At 40.4% G+C, this 22,117-nt stretch overlaps 1 protein-coding gene across 5 annotated transcripts in view; it reads left to right on the top strand.

The window, feature by feature from the left end:
• The first annotated feature begins 8,305 nt into the window (after positions 1-8,305).
• Positions 8,306-22,117, top strand: part of ZFR (zinc finger RNA binding protein) — a 57,506-nt gene continuing 43,694 nt past the window's right edge. For 3 of the 5 annotated variants that reach the window (XR_013975454.1, XM_080933755.1, XM_080933757.1), the window contains exons 1-5: positions 8,306-8,415; positions 8,705-8,804; positions 19,660-19,683; positions 20,810-21,092; positions 21,858-22,002. Coding sequence is in view for 4 of the 5 variants with exons in the window: in XM_080933755.1 (XP_080789881.1) it covers positions 8,379-8,415; positions 8,705-8,804; positions 19,660-19,683; positions 20,810-21,092; positions 21,858-22,002 (589 nt within the window). In the remaining variant the exon portion in view is untranslated. The remainder of the gene's footprint in view (positions 8,416-8,704; positions 8,805-19,659; positions 19,684-20,809; positions 21,093-21,857; positions 22,003-22,117) is intronic. The other 2 variants (XM_080933756.1, XM_080933758.1) reach the window with 1 other exon arrangement.

Genomic DNA, 22,117 nt, shown 5'->3' on the forward strand with positions numbered 1-22,117 from the left:
AAATTATTCCATTTGTGTAAAAGTATACATATGTAATCAGAGAAATTAGAGATCAAAGAAAAAAGAGAGATTTGTGTTAATAGGCTTACACGTGGCTTTGGAATATTAAAAGGAACTGAATAAAGTAAAAAAAGATAAGAGAAAGTTATGACAAGCAAGTTCAGATACATTACAAACCTTTCAGAAAGGTCACAGGAAGTAAATATACTCAAGACCCGTGTATCTGAGCCCACCCCCACTCCCGAAGACCAGTACACACCACTGTTCATAGCAAAGGAACTCTGAAGACAAGATTAAGGTGATCCTGAATTATCCAGACAGAGCCAAAGATCCCAAGAGAGGAAGTCAGAGAATGATTTAGAGACATGTTTCTAGCTTTGATGATACTGTGTAGACAATCTCTTAAATGTTTGCTTCTTTCATTAACATATATAGTATATGTATGTATGTATATATATATATATATATATATATATATATATATATATATATATATATATATATATACTTAGTGTGTGTGCACAAGCTCATGCATGTGCATGCATATGCATGCATGAGAGAAAGAGAAAGAGAGAAAGAACATGTGTGTATGTGTAGAATCCAGAAGTCAGCTCTCTCCACTATGTGGCTCCTGGAAATAGAACACAGGCCATCAGACTTGGCAGCAAGCACCAACACCTTGTGAGCTGTCAAACCAGCCCTCATTAACTGGTTACAAGGAGCTCCTGGGGAGGAGAAAGCAGAAGGATATTAAGGAATTAGGACAAACTCATGTCATCAAGACTGAGACGTAGCTCAGTGGTGGAGTACTTGCCTAGCATGCACAATGGTCCAATCCCCAACAACAACAACAACAACACACACACACACACACACACACTCCACACAAAAGGTCATTATCAGCTAGTAGGAGAGCTAGGACTTGAACTTAGATCATCAGACTCCACTACTCTACTATCCCATACAGTAGCCACTAGTCACATGTAAGTCTTTAAATTAATATAGTTCTGCAACACTAATTGCATTTTAAGTACTCAGTACTGGTCACCATGTTGAGCAGTTAGAGAATAATTTCAAATTGAAATAAAATCCTGTTGGATAGTATTGCTCTAGAGTGTGGCTCTAAATCAATTTGCCTTTTAGCATTTGCTTATGGTTATCAGCATCTAGGTGAGAACACAGTGGCTGAGACTCTTCAACCTGTATTTATTTTTATATCTTAACATACTTTTGGCAGTGCTGGGGATGGAATCCGTGTGCACGCTAGTGCCTCCAAGTTGCAGCCCAGCCCCTCCACGGCTTTAAATAGTTATTCCTCGTGACTGTATTGAGTTCTTCAAGTTCTTCAAATTCTTAAGAATGTATTACTGGCACAACGAAACCCTTTATAACACTAGTGTTTGCTATTGAGACTTGGCACCGTGGGAACGTCAAGGGAGCCAGGAGGACAAAACTAGGTTGGTATTTACGTATATGCCTGTTATCATAACAGAGGGTAGCTGGGGGTGGAAAGTATTAAAGACATATGTTCTTAATATGTGCTTTCACGTATTTAAGTTCCTACTTATTCTAGGCATGGTCACAGGCATCGGAAGCTCAGTGGTCAGATGTAGTTTCTGACCCTGTGGAGCTTAAGCTCTTTTCTGAGAGGAAGAGAGATTCACAGCTCAGAATCATAAGTTTATGAGCATTGGGAAATGCAAAGTATGGGAGGCTAACTAGAGAGACACTGATGAATGTTCTAGGAGCTCGTAAGTTAGAAACAGCCACAGGCACCAAGACTGGAGACAAACATGGCTGGTGACCCGCCACCAAGATCACATTTTCTTGTTTTAGACAAGTAGAAATGTTCAAGTTTTCAGACAGTACTGAGAGGTTCCTTAGATATGTTTTTGGGGTCACAGTATATCATAGAGGATTGGCATGCTGGAGTCAATATGTAAGCCTATAAAATGAATATTCTGTCTCTGCCTAGCTCATCGGTTTTTATAAAGAACCAATGGAGATGAGGTATTAGAATGGATGTGACTTTTCACATATTGACAGTTTTTAAAAAAAGCTTAGATTCCTTATATCTCTATAGAGGTGGGTTTAGGGGATCCAACCCTTATGAAAAGATCAGTAGACTGCTTAGGTAGCCTTGGGTGAGACTTGCATGAACTAGGGAAGAACTGGGGTAGGAAGATGAAGAAAAATTTAAATATTAAAAAAAAAAATTAGGGCATGATGGCACATGCCTATCATTCCAACAGTGCTGAATCTGACATGGGAGAATTGTACATTTCATGCCAACCTAGGCTAGCTACATCATGAAGCTTTGTTTCAATGAGATATCCCGACATTCCCCTCCTAGGTATGAATCAGCAGAAATGGGAGCAGAGGTCATCAAGGGAACTTCCAAGCGTGTGCGCCAAGTGTGATGGTACACATCCACAGTCCCCAAACTTTAGATAAAAAAGTCTCCAGTCTGGGCTAGAGAGAAAGACTCTCTCAAAGCTTGACAATGGGACTCTGAAATACTATGCTAAGTGAAGAGAACTAGACCAAAAAGACAGACATCCTTAAAGTTATCCATGTGCCCAAAATACACAAATCCTCAGAGATAGAAAGTACATTTATGGTGAGGCCTGGGGTGTATACTGTGTAATCCCACAGTGACTGAGGCTGGAGGATTATTGTCAGTCTTTGTTACATTGTACATACCAGTCTAGGCAGGGCCACATAGCAAAGAAAAAATGGGGGAGGGGAGCTGAGATTCAAGGCTCTGGGTTCAATCCCTAGAACTTGAAAAACAAAGAAACAAACAAATACCCAATCAGAGGTTGGGAGAAAGTTAAACACACAGCCTTTAATGGGTATAGAATTCATTGCTACAGTGTCAAAAATGTTCTGAAGTTGGTTGTGGGAGTTCTATACCTCAGGGGAATGTATTAAATATCATTGAAATAAATACATTAAGGAGTGATTCTCACAGTGTGTGAAATACAGCCTTTCCTTTGAGAAGGTAAGTTGTTAAGGTCTCACCCTGAAGGTGTAAAACCATATTTTAGCAAAGGCTGGCCACAAGTCTTGCTCTTATTCACTCTAGTTAAGCATTGCTATTGCCGGGATAAAACACCATATCCCAGAGCAGCACCGGGAGGGGGTGTGGGGGGAGGTTTATTTCATCTTACAACTCTCAGATCACATCAATCACTGAGGTAACTCAGGGCAGGAACTCAAGGCAGGAACCTGGGGAAACAGAAACCATGGGGGAGCTCGGCTTAGCACCAAGGATCACCAGCCTAGAAATGGCACGATCACCCACAGTGAGCTGGGCCTCTCCTACACAAATCATTTCTCAAGACAGAGCCCACAGACTCGCCTACAAGAGACTCTTCTGGAGACATTTTTTCAGCTGACATTCCCTCTTCCCGAATATGAGTAGGTTTGTATCAAACTGACTAAAACCAACCCACACTCTGCTATATATTCTTCTCGATACATAGTAGCTAATGTGATCTGCTTTCTGCCTGGTGTAGCTGTATTCCACGAGGTCTTTCAGGAAACCAGGCCTCAAAGGTGCAGTTGAAAACAGGCTTTCTCAGACTAGCTCCACGGTGTGGCTAACAGAACTGCTAATTAACATTTCCTAATTTGTCTTGGGATGCTAGTCAAGGTTCCTAATTATAACCCCAAGAACTATGGGAATCCAGCACTGACATTTTTGAATCATCAAAGCATGGTTAGGTTGTGCGTCCTCTGGTTTGATCATTCTTCCGGTGCTTTCTAGTGACTTGTCACTAGGCATTCGGTGTGGGCACTCCTCCCTCAGAAAGATCAGAGTTTGGTAGAAGTACACACCCACCAAACCATCACACAAGAAATACAAAGTCATAGCTGGGGGTGAAGCAACTGAGGAAAACTGCATTGCGCTCTGAGGGCAGAGTGACAATCAGAACAATTGAAGAGGTCACAGTGGGGGCAACATGGAGGGGTGCCAAGGGCTGACTGCATTGAGTTTAGTCCTTCACACCACACAAGAGGCACACCTAAAGCATCGAGGGGCAAGAATTCTAGGCAAGAAGATTGCAAGATGCCCTGTGGTCAGGTGGGGGTGGGGGGCACATGAAAACAGGGGGTCAAGGTTGAAATGGTGAGAGCATGGAGTTTATGGAGCACCAGTGACAGGCAGGGAGGCCACACCACATAAACGCTTTAAACTTAGAAGTCAGCTCTGTCCTGAGAAGGATAGAAGCACAGATCTTGATCAGATACGCACTTTAAACCATTTCCTATAATGAAGTTCTAGATAGCATGGGTAGCTGTCGTCAGTCAAGCGTTTGTGTATTTGCCTATGAAGTTCCTCTGAGTGTGCTTGTGCACACATATGTGCATGTGTGTGGTTGCACACAGAAGCCAGGGGTGGATGTCAGATGGCTTTCTTAGTTGCTCTCCCCATCATGTTTTGAGCCTCTTTTTTTTTTTAACTGAAGCTAAAGTGAGCCTCTCTGGTTGGACTGTCCAGGCAGAGAGCTCCAGGGACCTTCCTGGGGCACCTCAGTTCTGCCTTTTCCCCTTTCCCAGAGCTGAGGCTGCAGATGTAAAGCCACAGAAGCTTTTCCATGGGGCACTGAACATCCACACTCTGGTTCTCAGGCTTGCACCGCCTGGACTGAGCCTCTCTCCATCTTGCTCCGTTGCTGATTTGTTGCCAACATTGTTTTATTAGGAAACAGGATCTCATGTACCCCAGGTCAGTCCCCATCTTCCTATGTAGTCAAGGATGGCCTTGAACATCTGAGCCTCCTGCTTCTGTCTTTCTGAGGCTGAGATTATGGGGGTCATCAGTTGTGCTTAGTTCCTGTGGTGATGGGGCTTTGAGCCAGAGAAAGCTTTATGAATGCCAGCTTAGGCAAGCACTCCACCAACTCAGTTATATCCTCAGCCCCAGACAAATTTTGTTTTCTGTTCTTAGCCCTGGGGGGTTGTATGCTGCCTCGTTGTCTGGCTAGGTATTCTGTGATTCTGAGCTGGAAGTGATAGGTTCTTGGATTTTAGGTAGATATTCTGCATGAAGTATTTACTTACTAGAAGGTTTTTTTGTTGTTGTTCGTTCGTTCGTTTGTTCCCCCCACCCCAAATTTTTTTATTGGAAATTCTCTGCATTTACATTTCAGATGTTATCCCTTTCCCACTATCCCATTCCCCTTCCCCCTCCCATTGTCTCCATGAAGGTACTCCCTCTCCCAATCACTCCCTCCCACCTCAACGCCTTGGCATTCTCCTACACTGGGAAAACTGGGAGACTTCGACTCCGAGACTTTGATGGACCAAAGGCCTCTCCTCCCACTGATGTCAGAAAATGCTACCCTTTGCTACATATGTACCTCGGGCCGTGGATCTTTCCATGCAAAGTCATTGGTTGGACTAGAAGGTTTTAAAAGGAACATTCAGCCTTGCTTGTTTGGTGTGTGTGTGTGTGTGTGTGTGTCTGTGTGTGTTAGAGGTTAGAGTGGAGTCAGTTCGACCCTCCTACCTTTCCATTAATTCCGCCTTTCCTTGAGCTTTTGTGTTTGCACAGCAAGTACCATCTGTAATCCTGCTGAGCCAGGGTCCCAGTTTTGTTTTTGGTTCTGTTTTTTATTTTTATTTTTTAAATAAAAAGTATAGATGCTGCCTTACATGAGTCCCATATAACCTTTACCACAGCATGCTGAAGGATGCTTCTTATTTATTTAGTGTATATCAGTGCATATGTGTGACACTAGAGGGAGGGTCAGAGGACATTTTGTACCTGCCTGGCATCATCAGGTTTGATGGCAAGTGCCCTCACCTGCTGAGCCTCTCGCTGGTCTATTAGACGTTGTTAGTCCTATTTTAAGAGATTCCAAAAAGTTAAGTGACATTTAACCAGAACATTCCACTGATAGCTCTCCCAAGACCCAGATCGTTTTTTATTTCAGTCTGCTTCAAATTGTCTTTCCTACAGCGCTGTTTCAATGTTGCAAACTGTTCATCACTGCCACGCCCCTAAGAACAATCACTGCAAAGAAGCCAGTTTCTACTTGGGGTTCAGTGCTGTCTCCTTGATAAGTTATCAACACACTTTATCCTCTCAAGACAAGCAGCCAAACAGAAAACCAGAATCCCAACAATTACCAGCTTACTCTCCTCCTCCCATTTAATGGGAATAGCTTCCTAGTGGGGAGGCTTATGAAAGCACCTGCAGTCTACCTTACAGTTCTGTGAAGTTCAAGGCACTTTCTCAGTGCAGTGCCAATACCCATATGTAGGAGATTTTTTTCCCCCTTAGCAACCAACGCAACTGGGAAACATCGATGTTCTCAAAAACAATCACTCTGATTTTCCCTAAATGCTCTGCATTTTCTCTTTGAAATGAGTCAAAGGACAAATCAGGCAGGTTCTCAGAACCTGTACTGTTGTAGGAGGTGTGGGGGTTGGTTGACACTGAGAAGGATTGAGACATTGTTTCTGCTTTGACAAAAAGGTAGAATGAAGTGCTGATTTTCATGGGTGAGTTCTGATTCACTCTGGATATTTTAAGGTTCACATCTGACTTTAAGAAGAGATAAGCAGCAGGGGCTGGTGGATGGCCATGGAGAAGGTAAGAGGTGAGGGGGAGCTCTTCCTATGCCTTGGTGTAGGCAGGGTAAACTCGAGATGACAGCAATCAGTCCAGAAGAGGACTGAGCCTGTACTTCTAACCCTCACACTCCAGTGGCTGGTGCAGGAAATGGAGGCCAGCAAAAGCAGGATAGAGAAAAGCCGAGTCTTCAGGCCAGCCCGCAAGACCCTGCCTAAAGAATCAATAGTAAATAGGAGAGAGGGAGAGGGGGAGAGAGAGAGAGAGAGAGAGAGAGAGAGAGAGAGAGAGAGAGAGAGAGAGAGAGAGAGAGAGAGAGAGAGAAATTAGGAGAGAGGGAGAGAGGGGGTGGAGGGAGGGAGGGAGGAAGAGAGAGCAGCGCTCAGATCAGCTCCATCCCCAGCAGTAGAGAAGAAAAGGGTGTGTGAGGTGGGGGAGGGGTGGCTGAAACTGGCCTGTGAAAATAGAGATAACGGGAAAGGTCTGTGATGAAGAATGAAGAACGTGGTTGTTTGCAGTAGAGCCATGTTTATATAAAGTATTGGAGAGACCTAGCACTCTCGGTGCGCAGGTAGGAGTGGATACTGGGTATTTTGAGACAAAGTCTCCCTCCCTCTGTAGTGTAGGCAGGCCTAGAGCTCTCTGGAAATCCTCCTGCCTCAGCATCCCAAATGATGGGCTTGTAGATGTGTGCCATCCCACCCAGTAAATCTGGCACTCTCACTATGACCTTTGAACTGGTCCTTCCCTCACTGGGTTCTGGCCAGAATGACTTCCTTGATGTTATTGACAGCTCCTCCATTGTCCTTCTTCTACTGATCTACCTGGGTGATTTTCTTGCTTCTGTCAGATCTCTATTCCAGGGCTCGCCCTAACCAATCTTCATTGTCCTGTTTTTTTTTTTTTTTTTTTTTTTTTTTTTTTTTGTTTTTTTTTTTTTTGTTTTTTTTTTTTTTGTTTGTTTTGTTTTTTCCTAAAGCTCCAATACCACCCACCACATTTTCTGTCTTTGGCTCTGGTGTTTCAAGTCTTCCCAGAACAAAACTCCCATATGAACAGGGATTTTGTTTTGCTCCTACAACATGTAACGTTTCTAGCATTTACAACGCCCAACACCTTGTTGCGGGAGCCAACAAAACCCTGAAAGACTGAAGGAGTCTGTGAGGTGGGGCGGGGGCTTGGCAAAATGTGTGACCTCGATGACGGGCAGCGTTCTGGGCAGATGCTTGGTGCAGCACTTCCTCTGCTTTTCCCTCCTCGTTCCCACCTCCCCCTTTCAAAGGCTAGTGACAAGCAACAGGAATTAGGCCAGATTCAAATGCTAGTGGAAATTAAACGCGAGAGGAGGGCTGAAACAGAGAACAAACGCAGACGCAAAAGTAAAGGAAACCAGTGAAAAAGTAAGGCGGCGAAAAGGCCAACAGACGTCACTCTATCTGGTCACGCTCCCCGACTCCCCCGCGGCCCGGAGAGGCGCTGTTCCTCTGCTTTGTAGCCGTCCCGCAGCGGGTGCGAGTCACCATCGTTTGGGATAGGGCTGGTCCCGTTGTCCCACGAGAAAACTCCAAACCCGCACCCCAGAAATCTGCTTCTCGGGGGGCCCTGCGCCAGCTCGGGGGTGGGGGGTGGGGTTGGCGCGGGGCGTGAGGACTACATCTCCCAGGATGCATCGCACTAGCGCGCTTGCGCTGTGCGGCCGGCGGCGGCGGTCTGTTCTCCGCTGTGGAGGAGTGGGGCAGAGGAGGGAGGCAGCGGGTGAGAGTTCAGAGTTCAGCAGCAGCAGCCCGAGCCCATGATTCCCATATGCCCTGTAGTTTCTTTCACCTATGGTGAGTCTAATGTGGCCCGTTGAGGCCTCTGCCATGCCCTTCCCTGGCCCCGGGTGGCGGGTAGGCGCGGGGGTTGGGGCCAGCTCCGGGGAGGAGGCGGCGGCCGCCACCCGGGCGTGCGAGTGAGTGAGGGAGTGCGGGGAGGGAGGCGGACGGCTGTGCGGCCGCGGCCCGGCCGGCCAGGGCGGCTTCTCACGGCCCCTTTTCTCTCCCTTGCCATCCCCCGGCAACCCGACCCCTTCACGGCTGCCCTCCCGCCATGGGACCTGACTCTCCGTGCCCGCCGCAGTGCCCAGCCGGCTGGGGGAAGATGCCAAAATGGCGACCGGCAACTACTTTGGATTCACCCACAGCGGGGCGGCGGCGGCGGCGGCTGCGGCCCAGTATAGGTAACGGCTCCCCGCCTTCTCCCTTTTCTCCCTCCGCGCCCCGCGGTCGGTCTCCCGCCGACGCTCCGGCCCACGGCCGCATCCGCCCCCGCCCCCGCCCGGAGCCCTGGCCCCGCGGCAGGCGCGGTCGGGCCCCGCACCCTCCCCACACCCGCCCTTCCCTGTCACGTCGAACTCCGCCGGTCCGGCCGGCATCGGGGAGCGGCCCCCCTGGGGGGGGCAGAGATGGGGGGAGGGGAATGACTACGGAGGGTTGGGGACGTGGAGGGCCGCTGGGGCCTTGGACGGCCCCGGAGGTAAAATGGCCTCCCGCGGCCTTGGAGCGGAGCCGAGTCGCCCGCCGCCGGCCCCTCGTCTTCCCGGTCCCCGCCTCCACCCTGTCAGCCCCCACCTCTTATCGTCCTTTGGCTCCGGGAATGGAGAGAGTGAGCGAAGGGGCCTCGCACCGAGTCTGAGGCTCAGCGGCCTCTACCGCGACGCCCCCGGATCCCAGATAACATGTCTTTGTCGGTACCTTGGCCATGGGCCCCCTCCCGCCCCGACATCCCCCTCCCCAGCCCCTCAAATTAACTGCCAGTTTGCCAGCGTCACTGCATCCATCCCCATTCCCTTTGGTTTTCTTGCTCGGAGAGATATTAATATGCCAACCACCTGTGAATTGTTAAGCTGTTAGACTCAAAAGATGTGCGAAGTTCCTAGTGCAGATGATGCGTGCATAGTCCCTGTAACCATGGAGGACAGTTTCAGGTGGACTGTTGATTCTCCTTTGGGGTCTTTTTCCCCTGGGGAAAAGGAATGCGAGTGCCTGGGATGAATCCTCTACCTTCTGATAGCTGTCAGTGCTATAAAGCAGCTGTAATTCCTTATACCAAAAAAAAAAAAAAAAAAAAAAAGCAAAACAGTGTATTTATTGTACTGTTTATGGATCATCGTAAGACAGTCTCGTTTCATGCAGCAAGCATACAGCTTTATGTATGCATTATATCGAATATTTTAGCATGTCAGGATCATCATGGTTAAATTCAAATAGTTTTTTTTTTCATCTCATTTACCTTAGGTGAGTCGTGTATTTAAAAGAGCTTCATTGGAAAACAAAATTTTAGTGTAACAGTAGCTTTTATGTCATTGGGACATATTTTTTGAGTTTCCTCTGTAAAATGGGGGATACCTGCTAATATTTGAGAGCTGAATGTTCTAAAGGGAAAAAAAGGATACCTGATTTTGTGAAATCCTAAGATACGATTTACTACAAGAGGTACTGTTTTATATATTACTGAAAGAGAAAAATCTGTCAATCAAAAAAGGTGAAATGCCCTCAGTTGTTTTTTTTAAAAGAGGTGTTAAAATTGGAAATGTTGCTGACATGAGTATTTTACTGATTGTTGAAAGTCTCAATCTTAACGTGGCAGTCTGTTGAGGCCAGTGCTGAGAAAAATGTGTTGTTTTTTTTTGTTTTTTTTTTTTTTGAGAAACAAGATAGCTAATGGCCTCTGTGGCCATAAATCTCCTGCTAATGAGTAACATGTGTTCTAGGAAATGCTGTGTTTAACCATTAAAATTTTCTGTTCATTTTGTATAAATTTTTCTGTTTTCTTAGTATTCACTGAATGACAGATTTGCATTTTAACTGTTTAGGTACTGAAAATTGGGAGCAGGAATGTTGAGCACTTTTTAACTTCTTTTTCCCCAAAAATGAAGGCCTATAGATTTTAAAATTATTTTAATCCAGTCAGTAGTGTGAGAATGTTGAATACCAGCTTAAGTAAACTTGATAAATTCTGGCTACTGAATTGGTTGGTAATGTATATTTTAAAAGACTAGTCTTGGCACTGGAGAGATGGCTCAGTGGTTAAGAGCACTGACCTCCTCTTCTAGAGGTTCTGAGTTCAATTCCCAGAAAGTACATAATGGCTCGAAACCATCTGTGGTGGGATCCAGTGCCCTCTTCTGGTGTGTCTGGAGGCAGCTACAGTGTAGTTACATAAATAAAATAAATCTCTAAAAAACCAAAAAGACTAGTCTTGATGATAACTGCATGTATTACCAGAATTAATTATTAAGACACGGTCTTTTTACATAGGCATCTATGAAAATCACTGGTATTTAAACACAAGAATTCATGTACAATAATGCTAATGTTTGAGGAAGATGAATAAATAACATTAATACTGTTGATTCTGGTTGGAAACAGTTATAATGGAACTTTAAGAGGTGGAAACCTTAGTTTACACGTATATATGTATCTGTTCCTTAATTTGAAAGATCTCATACATGGGGAAGTGTTTTAAGTCTTTTACATATGGATAAGTTGCTTCATGGTCATTGACTATCGATAACTCAGAGTAAACATCCAAAAATCTCAATTCTGGTTCTTAGCTTTCCTAGTCATATTAATGTAATATACAATATATTTGACTAAATTTACCTTAGATTCACCTTTACTTCTTGCTGGAGATGGAATACTAATTCTTCATGCTCGCTGGCAGTTGCTCTACCTAGCTTTGGTATTTGTAATGATATACTAAAGAGTTATTATGATATGTTGTAAACAAGTTCCAAATAGATTATCTTGATTTGTGATAACTTATACTAAACATTTCTGTGTTGAGCATTTATTCAACCTTTGTGCTGCAGAGTTCCACTTTCTGTTTTCCTGTTTTGTATATTTTTTAAAGGACAAAGTAAACTTAGGATGTCATATTTTTTTTTTGAAGGTTTGCTTCCAATTGAAAAAAAATTTTAAATGTTCTTTGTATGTGTTCATATATTTCTGGTAAGATGCTTAGTTTATGGGTGGGAGGCACAAGACACAGCAGGTTCTCTTCTGGAAAATAGTAAACAAGATGGCTTCATGGCAGAAAGTGAGTTTAGTTGGAGAACTCATGTTTTGAGTTGAAAAACTTGTGTTTTGAGAAGGTATACTGTTCTTTTAAAAAAAGAAAAGAAAAAACGTAGGGAGGACACACTCAAAAACCAAAGATATTATGTAGATTGTGTTAGCCTCACATTCAACCTTAACTGTAGGTCTTTTTGTTTCCACTTTCTAGGTATTGGACTTTTAGGCATTGCCATCACACCAAAAAGAGTCCCTTTTGTTTTTATTCATTTTGGGGGGGTGGGGAAGGGGGGAGTCTCATGAGTCTCAGGCTAACCTTGAGGTCACTCTGTAGCCAAAAATAACCTGAAACTACTGACTTCCCAGCCTCAACCTATAGTGTGCTTCTATAAGAGCCACACTCAGTTTAGCATAATTCTTTTATTATCATACAGTTTCCTGTGGGTGTGTATCCATGCACAGTGACGTGTGTGTCCAGCACACCTGTGGAGGTGGGGTTTCAGCTTTTCAGTAATCAATTCTCTCCCTCCACCAGAGTCATGTGGCTTGTAAGGCAAGTGCTCTTACCTACTGATCTGTCTTGAGGGCCCTAAGGTAATTTTTGTTGCAGGGCAGGCAAGTTCTGGTATTTTTATAATAGACTTTCTTTCACCCTCTTATTAACTGAGTTTTTCATAGTACTCAAGGGATTTTTTTAGAGCCAAAGGCTCAACATGTTGCCATGTCTGGCCTGAAACTCACAGAGAAACATGTGCTTCTGCCTCCTGAGTGCTGGGATTAAAGGCATGTTCCATCACTCCCAGCAGTACATGAGCTTTTAAACGGGTTTTATGGGATACACAAATATGTAATCAAAAGGTTGTTTATATTCCCCAGTGAGCAGAAATATAACCTTTTAGTGTTTTAGACAGCCATTTTCTTTTCACTTACTCTTGAGAAAAACCTCAAGCATTTCTTGTAATTTTCATATTTGAGCAAATATTTGTCTGTTCTCTGGATAACTTAAATCTTAAGCTGGTACTTAAACTAGTGTTATTTTCTTAGCTGTAATTTTTGGTATCATTGATGTCTAAATGTTATTTTACCTTCAATAAAGTTGCTATTTAAATGATCATTTGGAAACATTTTTACCAGTTTTATCAATATTTTTTTAATCCAGAGAATGAAGATTGTATAAATGTGCAAAATAATTACTCCCCTTATTCTTAACTCTTAGACCTCCAGCCTCAGCCTCCAAGTGTTAACATTCTAGTCATGAGTCATCATACGTGGTGAGCGTTTAAGAATCTCTAGTCAAAAGAAAGCAGCTCATCTAATGAGTTTGACATTTCTTTGGAAATATATTTCTTAGATCACTAAAATATTTTGGGCAGGCAAATGATCACCTCCCATGGGCTGATTGATTAATCATTGACTTTAGGTTTTTGCTTTTTCCCTTATATTTTGTACTTGAATGTGTAGAGTTAATAGCACTGTCTTAAAGTAAAGAAAACCCAGGTGAATGGGTTTTGAAACCAATCATGAAGATAGGATTTTACTGGTTGTAAATTTTTTTCAACTATCTTGTATTAGTCTTCCCATTGTTGAATCAGAGACCTAGGATGCATATATTAAATGTATGAGTTTGAAATAGGAATAGTTGCTATTAGACTTCTGGAATTCTATATATATTTAACTAATAGCCTAGCGAGTGGATTGAAAGGACTGGGGTATAGCTGGGTAAGTATTTGCTTAGCGTGTCCAAGACCTAGAGTGTAATCCTTAGTTGTAGTGTATAGTGAGGAAGGGGTTATAGAGTAAGCCAGAATAACCATGTATAGAATGTTGAAGTGTATGGGTAGGTTTGCTTTACATTGCCTTTGGGAGCTAGTTGAACTTAAATTTGAATCTAAGCTCCATTTCTTTAGTCTATGGGCCAGATCACTAACTTTTCTAAAATTTTCTTTCTTTTTTTTTAAAGAATTGTTTATTATATATATATGAGTTTGTTGTCACTATCTTCAGACATACCAGAAGAAGACATTGAGTCTCATTAGAAGATGATTGAGTCTCATTAGAGGATGGTTGTGAGCCACCATGTGGTTGCTGAGACCTCAGGAAGGGCAGTTAGTGCTTTTAACCTCTGAGCCATCTCTCCAGCCCAAAGATTTGATTTCTTTATTCACCTTTTCTTTAGGTGAAGATTAAATACAATACTTCCTAACCTAGAACATGGCTTTTAGAAAGTGTGCCTACCGATGCTATAAACTTTTAATTTATAGATTTAATTTATAGATGCCCAATTTATTATGTCTGCAATGATTAGTATAAAATAGGTGTTAGTATCAGTGGTAGGGCTTAGTTTCAATTCAGTAGGGAAGGAAGAAAAAAAATTTTATAGGTGGTATGATTATTCAGTTCATCACACACAAAAATAGGTACCAGTAAGTTCAGTAAATTTTCTGTTGCTGAATCATACAAAAATGAACTTTCTTTAGTAGGATATGGTAGTGTACACTTGTTATCCCAGTATTAGAACTAGCCTGAGTAAATTCAAGGCCAGCCTGATCTACAGAAGGAGATTTTGTCTGAACTAAACAAAAATTTGCAATCCTGTTACAGCAATGGTTTATTAAGTTTAAATTAACTCCTGTTTATTATGTAAGCCAGTCCTCCACAACTAATCTATATCCCCAGCATTGCCCATTTTATATATAGCTGTAAGCCTGTTGAACAGAAATAAACCTAATAGAATCTGCAAGGCTCATTAAGAAAAAGGTACAAAAAAATAGTCATAATATAAGAAAGAGGTTATATTAATGAAAATTTTAAATCAGAACTGTTAAATTAACTCTAGTATACTTAATATAATTCTAGACTTGGGATTTCTGAAAATCCCAAGGTAATATGATAAAGAAGTCTTAGTGATTGTGTTGAAGTACTGATTATCCTAAAAGTAGTTAGGGGATCTTGTAAGAAATGATTAAAAAGGACTTGGAAAAATAAAATGGGAGGATGGACAGATCATTAAAGACTTTATAGATAGGACCATTCTTATATAGATAAGTTAGAATGTATAGCATATAGAATGCTTAAAGGTAATTGTCACACAACTGGCTAATTATTACTAAGAAATGATAAAGGGTGAAATAAATGAGTTCTAGGGCTTAGAAACGCAGTAACTGGCAGTGTTAGAATTACTTACATTTTTAATCTACTTAATAAAGATTGAAGGGTCAACATTGTCCTTATCCATAATTGTTCATGGTGCTGCTCTGTTAGGACACAGATTAAGGTCATCTTTCAAGTATGGCATCTTTTCATGTTTGATAAAGCCCTGTGAAGTATAACTCCTAAAGCATAGAGATCAAATTAATAAAATAAACATTGTGCTTTTAGGTTTTGTTCTTTTTTAATATTCTGTATGTTAAAGGGCATTTGAAAAGGGTAATTCACTTGAAACTGGTACTTGATTAGAGTATGTGCTCTGAGAGTTTTACACTTGTGCTCAGAGACAGAGACAGATGTGTTTTCATACAAATAGCTGTGCTATGGTCACAGTCATTAACTTTTTAAGACTTAGAGTTATGAATGTGCACATCCACCCGTGTGCAGGGGCAGAGTGAGAGAAAATATGAGAGAATATAAGCAGGTGCCCATGAAGAGCAGACGCCCCCCAACTGTGGAGTAGTCATGAGTTGTATGATGTGGGTGCAGAAAACTAAACTTGGATCTTCTTGAAGAGCATCAGGTGCTGTTACTGGCTGAGCTATCTTTCAGCCCTCATTCTTGACTTTTCATGAGATGCTAAAATGGGAAATTGGAAGATAAGACTAAAAGTATTACTTTATTTGGAAACAGTTTTATTCTGTGGTCCAGACTGGTCTGGAACTTACCATCTAGTCCAGCTACCTTCAAAATTTAAGATAGTCCTGCTGCCTCAGCTTGGTGTGATCCATCAGACCTGGTTTTTAAAACATTTTTATGGACATCTACAGAGATTACTCAGCAGGTAAAACACCACGGTTCAGTTCTCTACACTCCCCTCCCCCACCTGCTGGCTCACAGCTGCCTGTAAGTCCACCTCCAGGGGATCCAACACAGTGTTCTTTCTGGCTTTCTTAAGGTACACATAACCTGTGTGTGTGTGTGTGTGTGTGTGTGTGTGTGTGTGTGTGTGTGTGTGTGTGTGTGTATGTACAACTAAAAACAGGATTGGAGAGATGGCTCAGCAATTGTTGCAAAGGACCTGAGTTTAGTTCCTAGAACTAACATAAATTGTCTTAGAATGGTCCCAAACTCTAGTTCCCACAGATCCAGTACTCTCTTCTGGCCTCCTGAGGCAACACCCATACAAATAAAATATTTTAATATAAGTCTTAATAATAAAAGTAAATCTTTAAGAATACTTAGAGATGGTGGTGCTTGCCTTTAATCCTAGCACTCAGGTGGCAGAAGTAGGTAGATCTCAGAGTTCCAGGATAGCCAGGGCTACATAGAGAAACATTGTCTCCAAAAACTTAAAAACAAACAAACCCCTATTATAACATTGTATATGTAAAAAGAAAGTGTACATATATGATAGTTTGGTAATCTTGTGAAAATAATGAACACTTGCATAGTGCTAACTTTAAGCAGAGCATTACCAGGCTTCAACACTTTTTTATTCTTTTTTTTTTTTTTTTTGGAGATTCAATATTATTTGCAAAGTAATTCACAGTTCTTATCAGTGTTAGCCATTATTCCTTAGATGTTTGCAAATGGAGTTTAGGAAAGGAATACAGGTTAGAAGTGTAATCTGCTTATCAGCCTCATGTTTGGTGATTCACTGCTAAAGCAGAATATATATGTATAAAACCAGAGAAAGTGTGGTGCCTGCCATGTGAACATGTTTTGAATGAATAAATAACAAAAAGGATGAGTTATAGACTTCTGAGACATTTGGTAGAGCCAGAGAAAAGAACAAGAGGGAACTCTCCATCATATAGGACTTGGGAATTAAACTCAGGCGATCAGACTCCAGTGCAAGGACTTTACCCACTGAGCCATCTATCTCCCTTACAGAGGCTATTTTCTTTTTTTCATCTGTGTGAATAGTCCTTATTCCCCAAAGAAATGTCAGTGTTTGAGAAATGTTTTTTGGTACATTCAGTTATAAAGCACTTTATATTACCCAACAGCTTTTAGTATAACTAATACTTTGTTTCTATTTTGAGCTATTCAGTAATTTGTAGTAGTTTAAAGGACTTCAAATACAGCTTTTGGGGCTGTTATATAGTCCATATTGATATAGGAAGAGACTGTCAGATCTTGGGGAGTTCCAGGGTAGCCTGATTTTACATAGTGAGGTCCAGGCTAGTAATAAAACCCTGTCAATTACACACTTGCAGTGTGCAAACACACTGCCCCTCCCCTGAGCTAATTTTGGGATGTGGGAGTAGTGGGGCTTGTTTTAGTAAAATTCCCTAGAAGAAAACAGAACATTGATTTTTGTATGTAGGTCTTCACTTCCTTACAGAATGATATCAACTTGAAGATCTACCTTAACTTGTATAGTTTTAGACTCCAGAGGTTCAACAGATAGAATCAGAATAACCTGGTATGTTTATAGCTTTTAGCACTGAAGTTTCCTTACATTTCTATGTAGCATGACTACTTACTTGACAAAGATAAAATTGGATAAAGTAGTTTGTGTCCATCTTTATCTTATATTGGGACAATTTCTAGTTTCTATACATTTTTATAGCTGGATACTAAGTACTCATTTGCTTTTGCTACTTTGAAAAATTGTAACAAATTTACATTGATGTGAAAATTGGCTTTTTTTTAAACTTATCATATCATCCTTAAAATTCATCCTTGTTGCAACCATACAGTAGAAGTTTCTTCCTTTTAAAGATTAAACATATGCTGCTATATGGATATACCACATCTTTTTCTTCCTTTCTTGGTGATGAATAGTTTGGGTTGTGTGTACCTCTTGGCTTTTGTTAATAGTACTAAATATATAAGTAGTCACCTTAGACACTACTCTTGATTGGGTTGTTGGATCAAATATTAGTTTATTTTTAATTTCTTGAACTTCCTTGGCTGCCTTAAGCACTTGTTTTTATAAAACTCATTCTAGTAGATATGAGAAAATACCTTATCATACTTTTTGATTTTTGCATTTCTTCTATGATTAGTAGACTTTTTCATGTTTTCATAGGCTCTGTTGCCATTCATTTATATCTATTCAAGAGAAGTAAATATATTTATGAGATAAGTATAATTTATTTATCTATACAGATAAGTATCTGTACTTTTGTTCATTTTTAAAAAGATTTATGTATTTATATTTATGTGCTTTGTCCATTTTAAAGGTTGTTGAGCTATTGGAGTTCCCTTAAGATTCATGTAAATTTTAAAATGGAATTTTTTTGTGCCTGCAAAAAGTCATTGGAATTTTGTTGAGTATCACACTGAATTTATAGATCACTTTGAGTAGTACTTAGACCCTAACATGTTCCAACTTGAATATGTGGGATAAATTGTTTCGTGATTATTTTATCTTCCCCAAATCCTATCCACCCAACTTCATCTCCCCACTTCTCTCTTTTCTATTAAAAAGTAACATAGAAAATAACAAAATGAAACAAAGAGCCCACAACAAAACAAGGGCTCCATTTTGCACTGGCTAACGATTCTTGGGCATTTATCTTTTTGTATGTGTGCGTGTGGAGGTTAACTTTGTCCTCTGTGGATTGAACTGGCTTGAGGGGTATGACTTAGCCTGCTAAACCACCTCAACAGCCCAGTTTTGTTCTTTGTGTGTTCATGAAGGGATTAGGCCATGGAGGGATGTCACTTACTGGCTTGCTTCCCCTGGCTTGCTCAGCTTTCTTATAGAACCCAGGTCTACCAGCCCAGGGATGGCACTACCCACAGTGGGCTGGGCCCTTCCACCTTGATTAAGAAAATGCCTTACATTGGATCTCATGGAAGCATTTCCTTAACTGAGGCTCCTTTCTCTGTGATAACTCCAGCTTGTGTCAAGTTGACACAAAACCAGCCAGTACACAAGGCTATATCTGAATTTTAAAATAACCAATTTCCTCTCTAGACAGTGTAGTGTAGTGTGTGTGTGTATGTGTGTGTGTGTAATCAAATCTTACTAGTTAAATGTTTAATACAAGTTTGATAGACTTGGTGTGATTTTGTTTTAGTTTTTCAAACTAGTTCTTATGTAACCAAGAGTGACCTTGAATATCTAATTCCTGCCTTCAGTTCTCAAGTACTTAGATTACAGTTGTACATCTCTGTACCAGTTTAATGGAATGCTGAGTATTGAGCCTGGATTTATAGTTCATTAGATAAGCAAACACTGTACCAAAGATACATTAATATTTCTCTCTCCCCCCCACACACACCATTTTTTTTTCTGGTGGGGAGGCAGCACCATGAGCCATAACATGCATGCGGAAGTCAGGGCACAGCTTACAGGAGTCTGTTCTCCAAAGAGTACCAAATTGTGGGCCATCAGGAAGATAAAATTTTAGATGACCTGAGTCAGAGACCCAGAATCCACATGAAGGTAAAAGAGAACCAAAATTCCTCTGACTTCCATATGTGCCCAGGACAAACCTCCACATACACACACATAATCTTTAAAAAAAAAAAAAAGACCACCAAATTGAGGCTTGGAATATAGCTCATTAATAGAGTCTTCACCTAGCATGTATAAAGCTCTAATTTCAATTCCCAACACTTAAAGTAAGCAAATAAATGAATAAAATTAAAAAGGATGTTGTATTTATAAGAAATGAAAGGTTAGTTTTAGACAGATTTTTCCACTGAAAATGTGAATTTATCCTTCCTTTTCTGTAATTGCCGTATATGCAGAAGTATTGGCTAGTTTTATATTAAAATATAGGACTTCATCCAATTAGAATTTGACTTTCTTTGGACTCTAAGTTTTTTTTGTTTGTTTTTTGTTTTTTGTTTTCTTTTTCATATTGGACTGAAATCTGGCACCCTGTAACTTCCATCTGTTGGTTCTAGTTCTGTTCTCTGGAGCAGCATGGAGTAAGTGTCTTCTTTTAGAAGGCAGCTATCACCTTTTCTAGACTTCCATTTTGATATGAAATAAACGCCTTATCTATAAGATTCATATTCCCTTTGGTCAAATTTTAGTTGATCAGTGTTTTCTGTAGTACAGGTTAAATATGGTGGCCCAGATGCTAGGACTTCTTATGTTGCCATCACTGCAGGATACAGTGTGTGTACTTTATAACCCATGTCATTTATTAGTGCTGTATCAGCAGTTCATGCCCCCAGCTATTCTTAGCTGTTGCTCATACTACACCTTGTTGTCAGCCAAAACATTTCAGCTCTTGGGTGTCCCTGCTTTTGAGAAGGCATGTGTACCTTGATAGTACAGCCTTAGCAAGAGAAATAATGAGTGTGTTGCTCGGAACCTTTAATGAAAACTCAAGTATGCTATCTTGTGATAACATCGGTATGACTTACATTTTATGTAACAGGTTCTCATTTTAGAAGTTAAAGTAGCATTCCTATTAAAATTTTTTAGATGAAAATTTATTTGATTACTATTTTTGGAAAATATTTTTGCCTTTTGAGGCTTAAATGGGATGACTGCAAAGCATTTGCCTTAGAGCCCTTTACAATATCCCCTAGTAAATTTTAAAAGAACTTGTGTAATGAAATGCTATGTATAAGGAGGAAATTTTATTATATATTTCACTATAAGCTGTATAAGTTCTTTTTGAGATTTTTTTTAATGTACAGAATAAAATAATGAACTATATATATAAATGCTTTTGTGAAATTCTAGTTTGGTTCAAGTTTTTTCTTTGTACTTTATCTTTGTTACTTTTGCTTTGCAGTGGTGATTCATGATCTGAAATATAATATATTTGAATATGTATTGTGATTAAGGAATAAAAATTTAAAAAACAGTAACAAATAACAGTATTGACTAGAAAGTATTGAGTTCAAATACTTTGCCTTCTGTAGTCAGTAGTTATATTACTTGAAAAATATGCTTTTTAATTGATCATTTTAGGTGATTCCTTGATTACTTAAAAATTAAATCATTATATTTTGTGTTTTTAATTGATAAGTAATTTTAAAATGACTGCTTGATTTTAAAATTAAGTTATTGTATTTATTCTTCTACTTCACAATATAGCCAGCAGCCAGCTTCGGGTGTAGCCTATTCCCATCCAACTACAGTTGCTAGCTACACTGTCCATCAGGCTCCAGTAGCTGCTCACACAGTTACTGCTGCTTACGCACCAGCAGCCGCCACAGTTGCAGTTGCCAGGCCTGCTCCAGTTGCTGTTGCAGCTGCTGCAACAGCTGCTGCTTATGGAGGCTACCCTACTGCACACACAGCAACCGACTATGGTTACACCCAGAGGCAACAAGAAGCACCACCACCACCACCCCCAGCTACTACACAGAACTACCAGGTAAAAAAAAAATCTGGTTCAATAGCCTTAACGTATACATTTAATGGGTTCGGTATGATAAAAGGCCAAAGCCAGTACTTCTAAATGTATTTGCAGTGATGAAGAAAATTTCTTTGCAGTGAATTTTATATATTAATTCTCCCTAGCTAGTTTTATCCTACTATAAATCATAGTTTAAATGCTTTCATTTTACCTTAAGTTTTTGGGGGAAAACTACACAGGGACTATGTTATTTGTTTATACAAGTGGGCATTACTTGTCCATCTGAGACAAGGTAGTTTGAAGTTCATGGACATAAAAAAAAATTAAATATATATTACTATGTTTTCTTTTTGAAACTTATTAAAGTTTTTGATCCTCTTGCTGATAATTTATGGTATATTCACCTGGTCCCATGGAAATTCTTTCTCTAATACTATAGGATTCATTTTTAAAGGTAAAAGTGAGATTTTTAGTAAAATGGGTTATTCGATTCAGTAATTTGAGTGTTTTGAAGTTCAGATTAAAGTCAAGCATACTTCTTCAAGTGTTTTTTATTTTTAAAAGGTCTTAGTTATATTTGTACTAAAATTTGTTTGTATTATGTAGTTTATTAATACTATATATTATAAATTAATCACTGATTAGTTGTATTGAAACTATATGTTTAGGCCTATATAACTATATTTCATTTTTCTTTGTTATATTTTTACACAGTAAGAATTTTCTTTTCCTACCACTAAGTCAAAGTCAAACTTTTGGATTTTTGTTTTGTTTCTTTTTTAGGACTCATATTCGTATGTAAGATCCACAGCTCCTGCTGTAGCTTATGATAGCAAGCAGTACTACCAACAGCCAACAGCAACCGCTGCTGCTGTAGCTGCTGCTGCCCAGCCTCAGCCTTCTGTTGCTGAAACCTACTATCAGACAGGTGGGCTTTATGAACATGAAGTTTTATTATAAATTATTGGAGTAAATGATTTGCGGTAATCTAATGAAGACAAACTGCAGAATCTAATGGTTCTGTTTCTTTGTTTTTGACTAAT

The sequence above is a fragment of the Micromys minutus genome (assembly GCF_963924665.1).
Source record: "Micromys minutus genome assembly, chromosome: 20".
NCBI lineage: Eukaryota > Metazoa > Chordata > Mammalia > Rodentia > Muridae > Micromys > Micromys minutus.